The sequence below is a fragment of the Temnothorax americanus genome, unplaced genomic scaffold (assembly GCF_048541705.1).
Source record: "Temnothorax americanus isolate GAGA-0224 unplaced genomic scaffold, ASM4854170v1 Scaffold10, whole genome shotgun sequence".
Taxonomy (NCBI): Eukaryota; Metazoa; Arthropoda; class Insecta; order Hymenoptera; family Formicidae; genus Temnothorax; species Temnothorax americanus.
Window position 1 is genome coordinate 1305039 of NW_027509231.1, and position 14032 is coordinate 1319070.

The 14032-nt window shown below is 37.7% G+C and overlaps 1 protein-coding gene across 12 annotated transcripts in view; it reads left to right on the top strand.

Moving 5' to 3' along the window:
• Brp (ELKS/RAB6-interacting/CAST family member bruchpilot) overlaps positions 1 to 14032 on the top strand; it is a 75067-nt gene that overhangs the window by 21471 nt on the left and 39564 nt on the right. For 5 of the 12 annotated variants that reach the window (XM_077413315.1, XM_077413222.1, XM_077413246.1 and 2 more), the window contains exons 2-4: positions 424 to 573; positions 3825 to 3921; positions 5460 to 5515. In XM_077413315.1, the coding sequence (XP_077269441.1) occupies positions 424 to 573; positions 3825 to 3921; positions 5460 to 5515 (303 nt within the window). Of the gene's footprint in view, positions 1 to 423; positions 574 to 3824; positions 3922 to 5459; positions 5516 to 10377; positions 10459 to 12054; positions 12740 to 13191; positions 13381 to 14032 lie in introns of those variants that run through there. The other 7 variants (XM_077413307.1, XM_077413214.1, XM_077413230.1 and 4 more) reach the window with 4 other exon arrangements.

Below are 14032 nucleotides of genomic sequence, written 5' to 3' on the forward strand. Positions count from 1 at the left end.
ACGACGGAGACAAGTAACCGCGTTTCCGGTTGTGTAATATGACTGTCGACGTAGCGACGCGTGCACAAGTGAACTTTCACGACGACCGTCTGCTTCTTGTTAATATTTTGAGTGCAATTCGTAATTGTTAAGATTGTCTGTTTCAAGAACCGCTTCGTTGTACATTGTTTCTAAAATTAGAACTAAAAGTAGTAACCTTAATACGCGAAATATAATTATCTCTTCAGCTCCATAGCAATTATGATTATAGTTATTATTACCAATTCTAATTCTCCTAATCTCAATGAAATTTGAAATTAAAAAAGTTTCGAATAAAAAAAGAACGCGATAAAATGTTATAAATATTTGAACAGTTTTTTAATATTTGTTAATAATGAAGATCACTAAATCCTTAAAATAATTATGTGCTATTTTGTATTGCAGAAACAAAGCATGATGGTCCGTCAACTGGAAGAGGAGCTCAGAATGAGGATGCGCGGGCCGAGCGTCGAGATGCAGCAACAAATGGAAGTTTTGTACAATGAGAACGAGCACCTGACTCGCGAAATTGCCATACTTCGTGATACGATAAAGGTGAACATTAACGTCATAGACGTCTGGAGATGCCATATGATTATTTTCCAGTGCATCAACTGTTTCTAACAGCTCTTTTTACTGTATGACGCAAAGTTATTCCCGTAAAATGAAACTGTAATTCAGTTTCTGCATTTTGTTGAATTATTTTTCCGAGAGAAAAACAAATTTTCAGCTGCGCGGTTTGTGACATTAATCTTAATCGGCGAGAGACTAGGCCGGTTTCTTACGTCGAAAATAATTCAGTCTCGGTCTCGAAGTAGAATGACGCACACTATCGGGAAGATTGGAACGCCGCTGGAATAATCGCGCTCTCGAAGGAGGATCCCATTATACCTCGGGAATAATAGGGATAAGTAAGTGCGGTAAATGGAAGTATAAAACGGAGGAGACTCTTCAAGGGGTCGATGCGTGAAAGAGCCGCAGGCGCCTCCCAGTTCGTCTTTCTCTCTTTTTCCTTGTTTTCTTCTTTCTCGCCGACAGCCTCGAGAGTTTCCCTGACATTTGTGAAAATTTTCTCGCGGCTGCCAAGTATATTGGACCTCGCGCTATCTTCCGATCGTCTGACACCGCTGCGGACGTCTGTCACGTACACCAGCATTCCGAACGTATTCAAGAGAACGCGTCGAGCCCCTGTTCGGTTTCTTCCTCTTGAATATTCCGAGACTTTAATGACATATCTATTTTATATAATTTATAATGCTTTTATTTGTCAAATATCAGTGTATATATATGCAATGTTAGTTTTAAAGTAAAGTTAGACGTAAGCAGTAGACAATAGTAGCAAATTCTTATAGCAATTAATTATTAATTTTAATCTTTTCTACTCGTTCTCAACGATGATATCGTAACTTTACAGTTTATTTCGTTAAAACGGCACATTATTAATTTAATAATAGAAAGTTTTACCGGGGAAAGGATAACATTTTGATTTACTTACGGTTTATTTGTGTGTTTGGTGAAAGCGCGCGTTATCGTAAATAAAATAATCACGTTCGCAAAATAATCCGTTCGGCGGTATATGCCTGGTGGTTTATTGACTTCTTGTACACCATACGGCTGTGCTCCGCAGACCCGAAATAGACGTGGGGTTTAGGTCGCGTTCGAGGTAAACGACCGATTGTCTACACGATCAGGATGTTTCCGGAAATTTTGGTAGCAACGCGAATATCAACCTCATCGCAGTAAATTCGTTAAGTTTGCCACCGGCGGCGTCGAAACAGGCGTCGGCGCGTACGTAACGTCGAATCGATATACGCAGACACGCAATCGGTGTGTCACGTTCCACTCGTTTATTAAAAGCAGCACGACAGACATAAATCTTTTCTAGACATTTTTTCTTACATGAAAGAAACATTTTATTTTTACAGCAAGATAAATGGTTAATGATAGATTCGTATGTGGAACACGAAGATATTCCTTCAAGAAATAATCTAATCTCGCGCGGAAGAGGCGAATTGATATTCGTTCGTAAGCATGACCGAAATGTCGCATCAGACAGGTCAAATGTACAACGTACGGGAAGCAACTGGTCGCCTTTGGCCATTCGCCAGTTTATGCACTCGGTTTCTCGTTCCTCGGTAAATCCTCATTATCGATTCCGGCAACCGAGTTAATTGATCGAAATTTTCAGAAATGAAATGTCTAAGATACTTGACGCCAAATACAACATTTTCACTTTATTATTCCGTAACTTTGATTCAATACTTATATGACTTTTTGATGTCATCTACTATGTATTTGACTAATTTTTTGGTCCGTAATCTGACTTCTTAACATATTAATACTTATAACGTTAATATGTGATATGACATCAATAATTTACAACATGAGGAGCGATATTTATATAGTTTCCGTCCAAATTTGTGATTAATATACTTAACACTTGGACTACCTTGACTCGATATGTCCCAGAGTTTCACTCTACTCAAGACTATAATTAGCGGCTCTCGGCTAGCGATAGCGCGATGCTATTTCGAGATCAAACTTGCCGGCAGTACACGTGTTTTTTTTGCAGTATACCGCCAACTGACGCATTTATACATCAACTGCGGAAGTTTGCGGAGGTTCATTAGAAGAGTTTAATTGAATTAACATTCGGGAATTCTCGCATTTCCTGAGCGCACGTTGCTATCTGCTCGCAGGTAATATCGCAGCCGAGTGTTTTTCTCGCGCAGCGGGAAAAGCGTCGGCAGAAGGCCAACAGTGGGTGTCTAATTTCAGACTAATTATTTTTCCGTCGTCAAAGAGGCGTGTTAAATTCGTTATGCGAGCTCCAAGCGGTGGCACTATTCATTGTTGACGGTCACTACAATCATACGTATTAGATAGCTACCGGGACTCCACAGTTTTTACGAAAATAATACTGTACAAAATGCGCGCGATAAAACTACGTAAAAATATTTTTCGCTATTTATATTTTGCAGTAAATTCCTATTATCCTATTTGAAATGTTAATCTTCTTTTAGAACGAGAAGACAGTGCACCGACCTGGTGATCAATTAAATCTCTCTTTATTTAATTTCAAAGATTAAGCTTGGTGTATTTTTTTAGGAGAAAGTGATATATATATTTTTTCATACAAAGGGTTAATGATGAATGTGTTTAAGGCAACTTTTTAAAGAGAAACTGAATAGTTCGGAATTTGTCAAAGAATCTATTCGTAAATTATTTGTAAATAAATTTGTATTCCGTATAGAAATGAGAAATTTATAAATTAGTGCAGATATCTTTTTAATGTGCGTTGTCATTATGTAGTGTAGTGTGTTGAGTCTCCTTAAGCTTTGTGATCCCGGTAGTACTGTCTGCAGATGCTGAAATAATTTCGCAGGCTTAATATAGACAGTAGTATTTTGAGCGTAACTGAGTTGCCCAATTATCCCTAATGAAGACCTAATTTCGACATTCCACTGATTAAATTTTATGGTGGTCTTTGCATTTAGCTCGTGTTATTCACATGTATGTTGTGAATTTAAAATAAATACGATTTAAAATATTTTTAAAGCATTTATGTGATATGATAAAATAAGTCGGAATATCCAAATTATTATTTGATATAATTCAGAAAGGTTCATTATATGCGATATAATTGAATCTAAAATGTTGATGTAAATATTAAGAAGATTATCAAGATTTTCTAAGATTAAAAGTATTGAGCAACAATTCGGCGACCAATCGTGAAAAGAGAAGAATCTTAATTACATGCAATTTCTTTAATTTTAATTAACCTTGCTGATGTTTTTCTATTGCAGGAGCTGGAATTAAGAATAGAAACGCAAAAACAAACGCTGCAAGCTCGTGATGAGAGTATCAAGAAGCTCCTCGAGATGCTTCAGAACAAGGGGATAGGTGAGACATTGCTTGCAATTTTTTTAATTAATTATTTTAACATTAATTAATTATTTTAACACTGCAATTTGTGGACAAAAAAGAGTACATGTCTGTGTGATCGCAAGATAGATTAAAAGAACCATAAGAAATCGATGAAGTTAGGTAAATCAAATAAAAATAGATAAACTTAGATTTTATTTTAATGTAAAATCATAATGACAGACGCGATTTTTTATATGACTTACATCTTAGCACAAAGAATTGAATAGCAATTCTTAGTGTCTTTCAATTTTTTTAAGGAGTATAATTGTGAACTGGAAAATCGCGTAATAAGAAAAAATTAATATTTCGAGCATTATTAGAAAAGAAAATATCTATTTTAATAAAATATGTACAATACCCAGAAATAAAAATACAAAGCACGTGTATAAACCCTAAAACAGATTAGATTAAAAGTGATCAAATAGCAAAGTTTACACAAAAAGATGTTTACATTTTCACATATAAAATTAAAAATTCAACTTTTGCTAGATTTTTCAGTCCACATTTATTTCTACAAAAAAGCTAAATAAAAGCTTGTCTCGTTAGGAGACAAGCTTTTATTTAGCTTTTTTTCTCGCATGATTGTCAAATAATTTTTTCGAATGTATATTGTGCTCGACTGCTCATAAATGACTTCATGTAGCAAATATACATAGCGAGTTATCAGAATTTAAATTTGCGAATATTTTGTTCGCAAATATACGACGCCCGGTATCGTTCTTCTCTAACGAAGGGAAGACTCAATTTCCTCTGTGACGAAATTTTTCGCGCAAATGCCGTCGGTCGTCCACGACAACTACAACGGCTTATCGAGTTATCTCGTTAAGCTTTGGACCGCAATTCGCCTAAGCAGACGAATCTGCGCTTCGAAATCGTTATTGTGATCCATATATTAAAGCAAAACACTTGTCCTGGTCTTATCGTGAAGCTAACGGTGCATGGTCCAAAAGGATGTTGCTAGAGAATATTAATATTGCAAAATAATTTTGCGAAAGCAAGGAGTTGCTTTCAAAAGTTGGGAAGGTGTCGTTATGAACAAAGTTTCAATTCACTCGACACATTTAACGCAATACGTATATTAAAGTAAATTTCCGTATTATATACAAATGCGCTTGGCATACATAATTGGCAAAATAATTTTGCTCTTTAAACTATTTTTACAAATTTGAGTAGAAGCAATTACAGTAAATACCAAGTAAGGGGGGAAATGAATTCTTTTAATTAATATTATTTTATTTTTTAATTTTTTTATTATGCGATAGGAATGTTGTGTACGTTGCATTAATTATAATATAAATAATTATAATAGTAACATAGAGTCACAGAAAAATTAACAAAAATTGCGCTCGAGTAAACTGTTATGATCATTTATTAGGCTCACTTATTCCACTTATTCGTATACATACAAGTGCATATACACACACACATATACACACACCCACAGTTGCATCAATCCAGGAACCTGGAACCAAACAGTTCCTCCAAGAGTTCCTCGTTACTTTCTGTTGTTCTAGGAAAAGAGGAGGAAAGGCTGATGTTCCAGCAGATGCAGTCGGCGGTCCAGAAGCAGGTCCTTAAGCTATTTCTATCGGTCGCCATACATACTCATAATTATAAATAAATAAATATATATATATGTATATATATGTATACATACATCATGCATCGCATACATATATGTATATACATATATATATGTGTGTGTCATTCTCATTTCGATCGACGCTCATTACGCATTTTCGATACGCATATGTGTATACGCATATCGACATTAATAATCTGCCTATTTTTTTTGTCCATTTTATGTATGTACACATATGCGTTAACATTAATCGCTGCCCATTGTTCTGTACGAGTAGTTGCTTGCAAGTAGCTTGCAGTTATTGCACCGCCAGTGGCTTTACTTTTTGCCCCGTGTGCCGTGCTCACGCTTGAACTTCTGTTCTCTCACCTAAGATCTGAGAAAATAAAAAAGAGAGAGAGGAACACAAAACGGACAAAAGAGAAAACGAACGCCAGGGGGTGAGTGGAGTTAGCCCTTATCTTTACACGGGCAGCCTACTCTCGATTCAGGAACCACAACAGGGTATTGCGAGGTTTCCCCGCCTGTCTCGTGTGACTCGACTCGATCGTTGCCCCCAAAATCGATTGGGCTCTCGCGAGCGACGGAAAGGGGTTTTCCGTTCTGTGTTTTGCGATACAGGCGAGATTAAGGTACGGTATGCACATGCGAGATCGGGGAAACGGCGATAGGCAATAGCTGGTGAATCTTTGGTCAAGAGGCGCGGAAAATTCGCCGATCGAAATTTGCGGGTGTAACGACGTGAAGGATCTGGTCATTCGGGGATTTGATAAGAATACGATTTAAGAATCAAACAAGTATTTTTTACAACAGAACTCTTCTAAGAAAAGTGCGAGAATTGTAAGACATATAAAAACATTAAAATGAGAGAGAAAATGAAAATTATGAAATAAAATTGAAACATTCGGGAATCCAATGATTTAGACATGTAGATGGTTCAAGAATTTGTGTACAAAGATTTTCACAACTCAGGAATTTTTGTTCGAAGTTTTGAAGTGGTGTAATATCTCTGGTATAGGTCGTAATAATTGTGCACTATATCCTCAAAAAAAGTTGTCTGTTTTATTACAACTGAAACTAGGATATTTGTACGAGAGTTTAACTCAGTAGCTGTGTGACTCATTTCTTCACGCAATTTTCTGTAATTATTTATAATAACGTAAATTCGTACAAAACGTAGGGAAATGCGCGTTTAATGAATATAGAATAGAGAATTCAATTTCAGAGTACGTTACATTTATTTAGGACATGACTCTCTTTGTGTGATGTAACTTGTGCAATCGGCGCTGTTCGCAATCAAAATATTTCGGTGCATTTCGAAACAGCTCGCGATGTTCTATTTATTTCGGCTTGACAGCGTTTCTCCCCTTAGAGAAGGAAAATCGAATCAGAGGTGGAAAATCGACGAGATTCACTCAGCGACTTTACACATGTACACGTACACGTATACCAGACACACACGCACACGTCTTCCAGCAAACGTGCATATATTCGCATCCATGTCGCGTTCAGCGTGCACGCAAAATCGTGGGTTTTTAACTCTCTCACAACTGTTTTGTACGAGCACTTTCCTTCGCGTCACCGCCGCAAGAGTTTTCAAAAATTCACGCCTATATAAACGCGATTTTACCGTTTCTACATGCTTTTGTTGCGAACAAGGATTGCGGAAATCTCCGAAGAAATATGCCGAAAAAGTGTCAAAAGAAATTTTCCGAGGCGCTTGTCAAGTCATCACTTTATTACGAGTATCGCTTTACCGTCTAGCTCATTTTTATGGAATTTTCGATACCCTACGGCGCCACGCGTGCATTCCGATATGCCGTAAACTTATATTACAGAGAAGTAAAACGCTCTTCACGTTAAATCCGAATGGTACAGGAATTCGTGAATTTTTGAAGCGTCAATATCCCCCCATCGCTTACTCTAATTCAGCAACTGTCGCTGCTCCGCTGTGCTGTTACATAGCGAAACGAGCATTTAGTTTGTTAGTCTCGTAAAAGAGTTTCCGAGCACCAGAGCACTGCCATCAGCGTGATCACATCGCCATCACCATGTTCGCTCTGCCTATGCAATCCGTGTTAGACGGTCTTTAGAGCAGACCTAGACTATGTATACCTTCCGAGATACGTCCTCGCGTTCATAGTGCCCTCCCTTCGTTTATAACCCCGTTCTCGGTATACGGAATGCGAAGTCGTTCGGAAAAGCCGCTATTATCTACAAGCCCGTTGTAGCCGACGAGCTTGTTTCTTCCGCGCTTTTTGATCCACTTTTGCCACGCGTCGTGTTCACGTTCCCATTTAGTTATGACCACCTCATCACACGCGCCGCTTTTCATCCGCAATATTTCTTTGCTAGATTTCATACTTCCTGTGTCCCCTACGCAGCTTTGCTGCATTTGCATTACTGCAAAAGCGCCCAAAATATTAGCGAACGAAATTTGCTCCAGAGAAAATTGTTCAGAAGTTATCTGTTACTCCTATCGATTGAACGATCAAATTTTTCGTGCGCTAGATCTTGATTTCACAGATCGTGAATTCACTTCCGTAAATTTCAGCGAAATTTAGTAAAGCGTACTACGCGAATCAGCGTTTTATTTAAATGGAATTTTTATGAAAACTAAGGAAAGATAACAATATTATTGTAATTAACGTTTTTCACGAACAACGTCGCATTCGCTATCTCGATCTCCTTGCACTCTCGTATTCATGCTTGTTAGACTTAGGACTTAGACGGAGTTTATATAGCTTATAAGTGGCACTCGAAGTCGGGAGTGATTCGACAGAATAAAAATTGACAGAACCGTGGCACTTGTCCGAGTGCAGTTTCGTGCACGAATTCAACGGAATAAGCACGTTAACATCAACAGCACGAAAAATCTTTCGCTTAGTCCTCGTTCTTTCTTTCTCTCATTCTGTCACCGAAAAAAATATCGCACAATGTTAACCTTTACTCATTCTCTCCACTTCCTCTGAAAACTACTTTGAGCAAAATTCTTGAGCGATCAGCTGCACCAGCACCAAAGCCTGTCTCGTTGTTCATTGTGACAACTTAGCACGAGCATTGTATCATGTTATCACCAATCCCGGTCCATGTACCTTTAATCCTGGTCCAATTCATCTCAACCGATCCGTTGAAATCCTTCGACAAGTCCTTCGTGTTCTATATTGAGATTAAAATCGATACAACTTCGGCAAGCTCGAAAAGTTGATGCTAGAGACAATTGCTTTGCGATAATGAAAACGTGATAATGCCTTTGCATTATTTTATACTGAAATCCCTGTTAGTAGCATCGACGCTTGAACTTGTCGAAATTACAGAGATTTTAATCACTAGTTTCAATCTCTTAATTACCTGCTTTCGGTTAAAATGTGCGCGAGTGAAATACAGATGTTATCTCATGATTCTCGACTGAGAATACTTCAAATTCTCGGTGACGAATTAACAGACGCCACGGGCGTGTAGAAGACGTTTTCCGATTAGCTCGAGGAAGAAGGGCGCACATTCGACGCCGAGGGGGAAACCACTCGGTCCAATTTCCTCTCTTTTCACGACAAATTTCTCCGGGCATAAGCCGATCTCGGCGCGACGCCGACGCGACGGGCGCGCGGGCGCGCGCAGCAATTAATAGCTGCAATCTCGTTGCACGTAATTAATTGCCGTAATTCAGGCGAAGTCTTCGAAGTAATGTACTTTGGGTATCATTGAAAAAACAAAAGGAAATTAAGTTTTTGAATTGGAAAAGAAGGAAATTATTAAAATATCTGCAATAAAAATATCTGGCACATGCACATTAAGTTACACATTAACATATTATATTAGTATATTATTATTATATTATATTAGTCTGTTTTTTTTGTGTCTTCCGTTGTATGTTTTTAATATATAATTAATGTATTCATATAAAATATTGTAATTTATATAACTTTTATAATTTTATATAATTTTGCTATTATCTAAATTTTTTCACCGTAAAGCAGGTAACTAAAGGTACGAAAAAAAGGGGATAATTATTCATAATAATTAAATATGAGTTTTTAAAAAGCATGCAATGACCATTGTGAATAGAAAAACAGGAACACATCCTACTTCTCCAAATTAGCCCCATGTAAGGCCACGTGTTCTTCTCTACCTCTCTTTTTGCACCATACATGTCGAACAATTCAAGAACGATTCGTCCACGATGTCTTTATTCGATGACCTCGGTAAAATGAGATAATTTATCTAACAATCAGCTCGTACACAACGTTACAAACCATCATATGTATATATGTATATTCTGCAAAAAGCAAGAACTTTATTCTCGGACTCGCGATGCGTAATGACGCTAAATTTGTTCCATTAATCTAATTCGATAGATCGGATGTTAGATGAATCATCCAATTATACGATACGTCACCGAATCAGCGAGTCACGGGACGAATCGTCCGCCGCTACCATTATATATTGTCGAACACGATATCGGACATAAAGACGCCGACGACGAGAAAGCAGATGGCCGATCGCAGGGAATGAAGGAACGAACAGCGCGAGGAAAATAAATTCGAGGGGAAATATCGGAACGGAAGTAACAATAACAGCTGCGATTGGAATGCGTGGAATGAGCTGCTTTGGATGTGTAGGCGATAAGATACGTTAGTCACCCTCCTCCCGTTCGCGCGGGGAAATATCACGCCCGCATATCCGCCTATGTCACGTCATTCACTATCCGTCACTAACCACAAGTACGATTACTATCACCACCACATGATCAGCCATCACCGTCATCATCACGGTCACCACGAGTCATCACCCATCGACTACGACACAACAACCACAACTACAACTACCACAACTACAACATCACTACGTAGCTCGAAATTAGGGACTGGCGGTACGCACGTGACTTCCTACCCCACGAGGCCCCGCCATGGAGAACTCAACACTCCCAACAGGTACACTAATTACACACATTAATGCTAATTGGACCCGGTAGGTGCGGGAGCGAAGCTATAATTATCCGAAATTGCCTCGAATTTCTTTTTTCTCCAGCGACGAATTTATTCTTTTATGGACAGTAATATAAAATTAATATAGATAATCTCTCCCACTCGAACAATCAGCCGCTGTCTGATATAGGATGTGTCACACGTGTACATATGCAATACATAAGTAAAGTATACGTCTTGTATGAGAAGCTTGCCTTCAAGAGAGCCACCGTATGTGAAAAAAGGCCCTCGTGAAATATCACTCGTGAAAATTAAAATTTATCGTAAAATTCTAAGTTTTGCGTATTTTACGATGTACAAACGTGGAAAATGAATATCGCAGAGTGTAAGCTACATTAAAAAAACCATATTTTACATTTATATTTTAATTTATAGCTTTGCGAAACTTACGTTTAATTTTTTATAATTAATAAATAATTAAAGTAATTCATGCGTTAAAAATATTTTTCAACGTTGAAAGTTAGAAGATCACGAGATGGCATTCAAAATGTTTCTTTATACACGAATTTGTTTGATTTAAAAGATTTAACTGCATTTTTTTTAACATTTGTGTTTCTACGTTCACGAGATCGAAACGTATTATACCTAAGAGATAGGGGTTACTTCGCGATCCTGAAACTATTCCGTCGAAATGAAGTCACGTCGACCGACTAATATCGTCATTAGTATTCGTCCATGAATTACGCACGCTCACGCATGCTGAATTAGGAGCCGAATTAGACGCCGTGCGCGAATATAATCTGTCTAAATTGTAACATTGTAAGCCCCTCCTTCTTGCGCTCATCAAAATTAATTGCACGTTAGCCATCTTTATCGTGTCGCTGTCTAAAATTCTTTCCGGTACTTCATTTATCGTCGTGTACTACGTCTTTGCCTGTGTGTGCCTGGATATAAATGTACGCATCGTACAGTGGCTCTCGATCAGTGGCATATGCTAAATTCGCGCAAGTCATCGCTAAAACGTGCACGCGTACGCTGCGATGTTGACAGATAGGTGTAGGAAAAATCGAATCTAATCGGTCACACGTCAAATTTAATATACTGTTAATTGATATTTGTTACAATAATAATTTCCAAATTTATAAGTTGTTTGCGGATTGTAGCAAAAAAAGAGAGATAATAAGATAAAAAGAGACATAAGGATATGGTTTTGATTTTTTTTTTAAATATATAAATTCGTAAGTTTTGGGAATTTATATGTTTACAAAAAATATTATAATACATGTAGAATTTTACATTATTAAATTTATTTAATTGGTATTTATTGATTATAATATAGTTTTGATATTATTATCAAATAATACGTTCTTTTGCAAGAATTTGCAGTCAGCTAATTGATAATTCTTCACAAAGATGTGGTTAAATTGTTCGAATGTATTTGCAATTACTTCATATTCATCGATTATAAACAAATTATTCATAGAGTTAATTAATATATTGCGGAGTTGCGCTATAATTCTGAGGAATAAACCAGAATATATTGTTGTAGTTTTAATCCTTTTTATAATCATACAATATATATTTCTAATAATAATCAATTTATCAAGTTAATAGCTTATCTATAAGACTAATGGTTTATATAGATAATTCAATAATCGAATTATCTCCTTAACACACACAACTGTGGGTATTTTTTAAAAATAAAAACTTATCTCGTAAAGGGATAAACTAATAAATCCCAACTTATTTTATCTAGTTTTTATCATTTTATCATGTGTTACTGTTTTCATCAATAATATTCTCTTTTTATTTATCGACACTCCGCCAACAATTTACCGATGAAACCGACTAAACTCGATATCTCTCCAACACTTAAGAGATTGTTGCTGTCGAGAGAAACTCCCGACAAATAAAATTCTCATTTGCTGACGACGAGTGCTTACTCGCCGTCGTGCGTTCACCGGAGCATTTTATCGTCGACAGTTGCTCTCAGTAGCGAAAGTCTCGGTCGAAGAATACATTACGGCGTTAGAACTTGCCTCTCGTAACATCGCGCGACTAATCTGGAAATGCAAAGTACCTTGAAGACAAAAAGAAATGATCGAGAGATTGACTTTTTTCTCGCGTGCATACGCGAGAGAGAACGAAAGAAAGAGAAAATGGTCCATCAATGGCATTCGTATTCCAAACGACATTCGGCCGAGTTTTGACGATCAGGAGGATGGACGAGACACGCTATACGAAAAAATCGACGTCAGGCTGTACGAGACTTTTATTGGCTCGTCCCGTAAGAGAACAACTTTCATATCTATTACACTTACTTTTCTTTCCTCGATATCCTATTGTATAGATACATATATATATTATCTTTTTCTATATATATATTTAATACACAATATACGCGGAGACACATATATAATACCTACATACTATACACATCCTCTCATCTTCCTTCCGCGTGTATATCTTATATATATATATATATATATATATATGGAATGTTCAGATTCTTTATATGTATATATATGCACCGTTTCTCGTTATATGCATACGTACGCGCACGAGCGCATTTCCTGCGTATGTACGTGTGCATAAACGCCCGTGTTACGCAGATGTACATTTACATACACCCACACTACTTTTTACGTATTTGTTCTGCCATCATCTCGGCTGTTGATTCACTGAATGTTAACGCCCATTTATATATATACTCTCTCTTCTCGTTCTTGTACGCCTCAGACACGTTCTTGCCCATCACGACTTACCGCTATCATCGCCAATCGTCGTTATCGATGCACGAGCAGCGGGACGGTCCGAAAGTCGTCAAGTCGCGTCAAGCCGAGCCGATTCCAGGCCCAAGGGAGGACTTTGCGACTGTTTGGCACCGACCTGGTGCGAGATGCGATAATACGACGTCGTTCTCCTCGCGTAATCTTACTGTCTTATCCTCTCTATCATAACACCATTCGTATTTCGCCGATGGAAGCGCCGGCAGATCGACATTTCTCGCGCATACATTCTTTCTATGTAGTTTGCTTAAGGTTTAGGTGGTTCGATAAAGCGTCCGATTGAAATGTCTCGAAATAAACTTCCGACAAGGTAGATCTTTCATATTTTTTACTTGCCTATTTTGTTTTATTCCAATATTTTATTTTACATGTGCATCGTACATTACGTTTTATTTTCTTTTCATTTCTGAAGGACCGTGTTCCAAGACTTGAGAATAACAATTGTCATACTCTATACGGAGAACATGCTTGTTATGTTTATATTGAATGTAATTCATTCGAGGAAATGCACCGGTTTGCCCGCGCTTCCACGAGTCATACACAAACTCATCAAGATGCGTATCCGTGCGCGAGCGCTTAGCAGGCGATGAATAACGAGCGTTCCCTCATCGGCTCATTGGTCGTTGCTATTTTTTTTTCTTTTATCGAGCCGCCGCGATAAAACTCAAGCCCCTTTTACTCACGCTCGCGGAACACACCGATACGCATCCGCACGTGCATTCAAAAGAGATCTTGTCCATACGACGTGGCCGCGTTTCGAACTAGCAAGAATAGCTGAGAAATCGCGAATT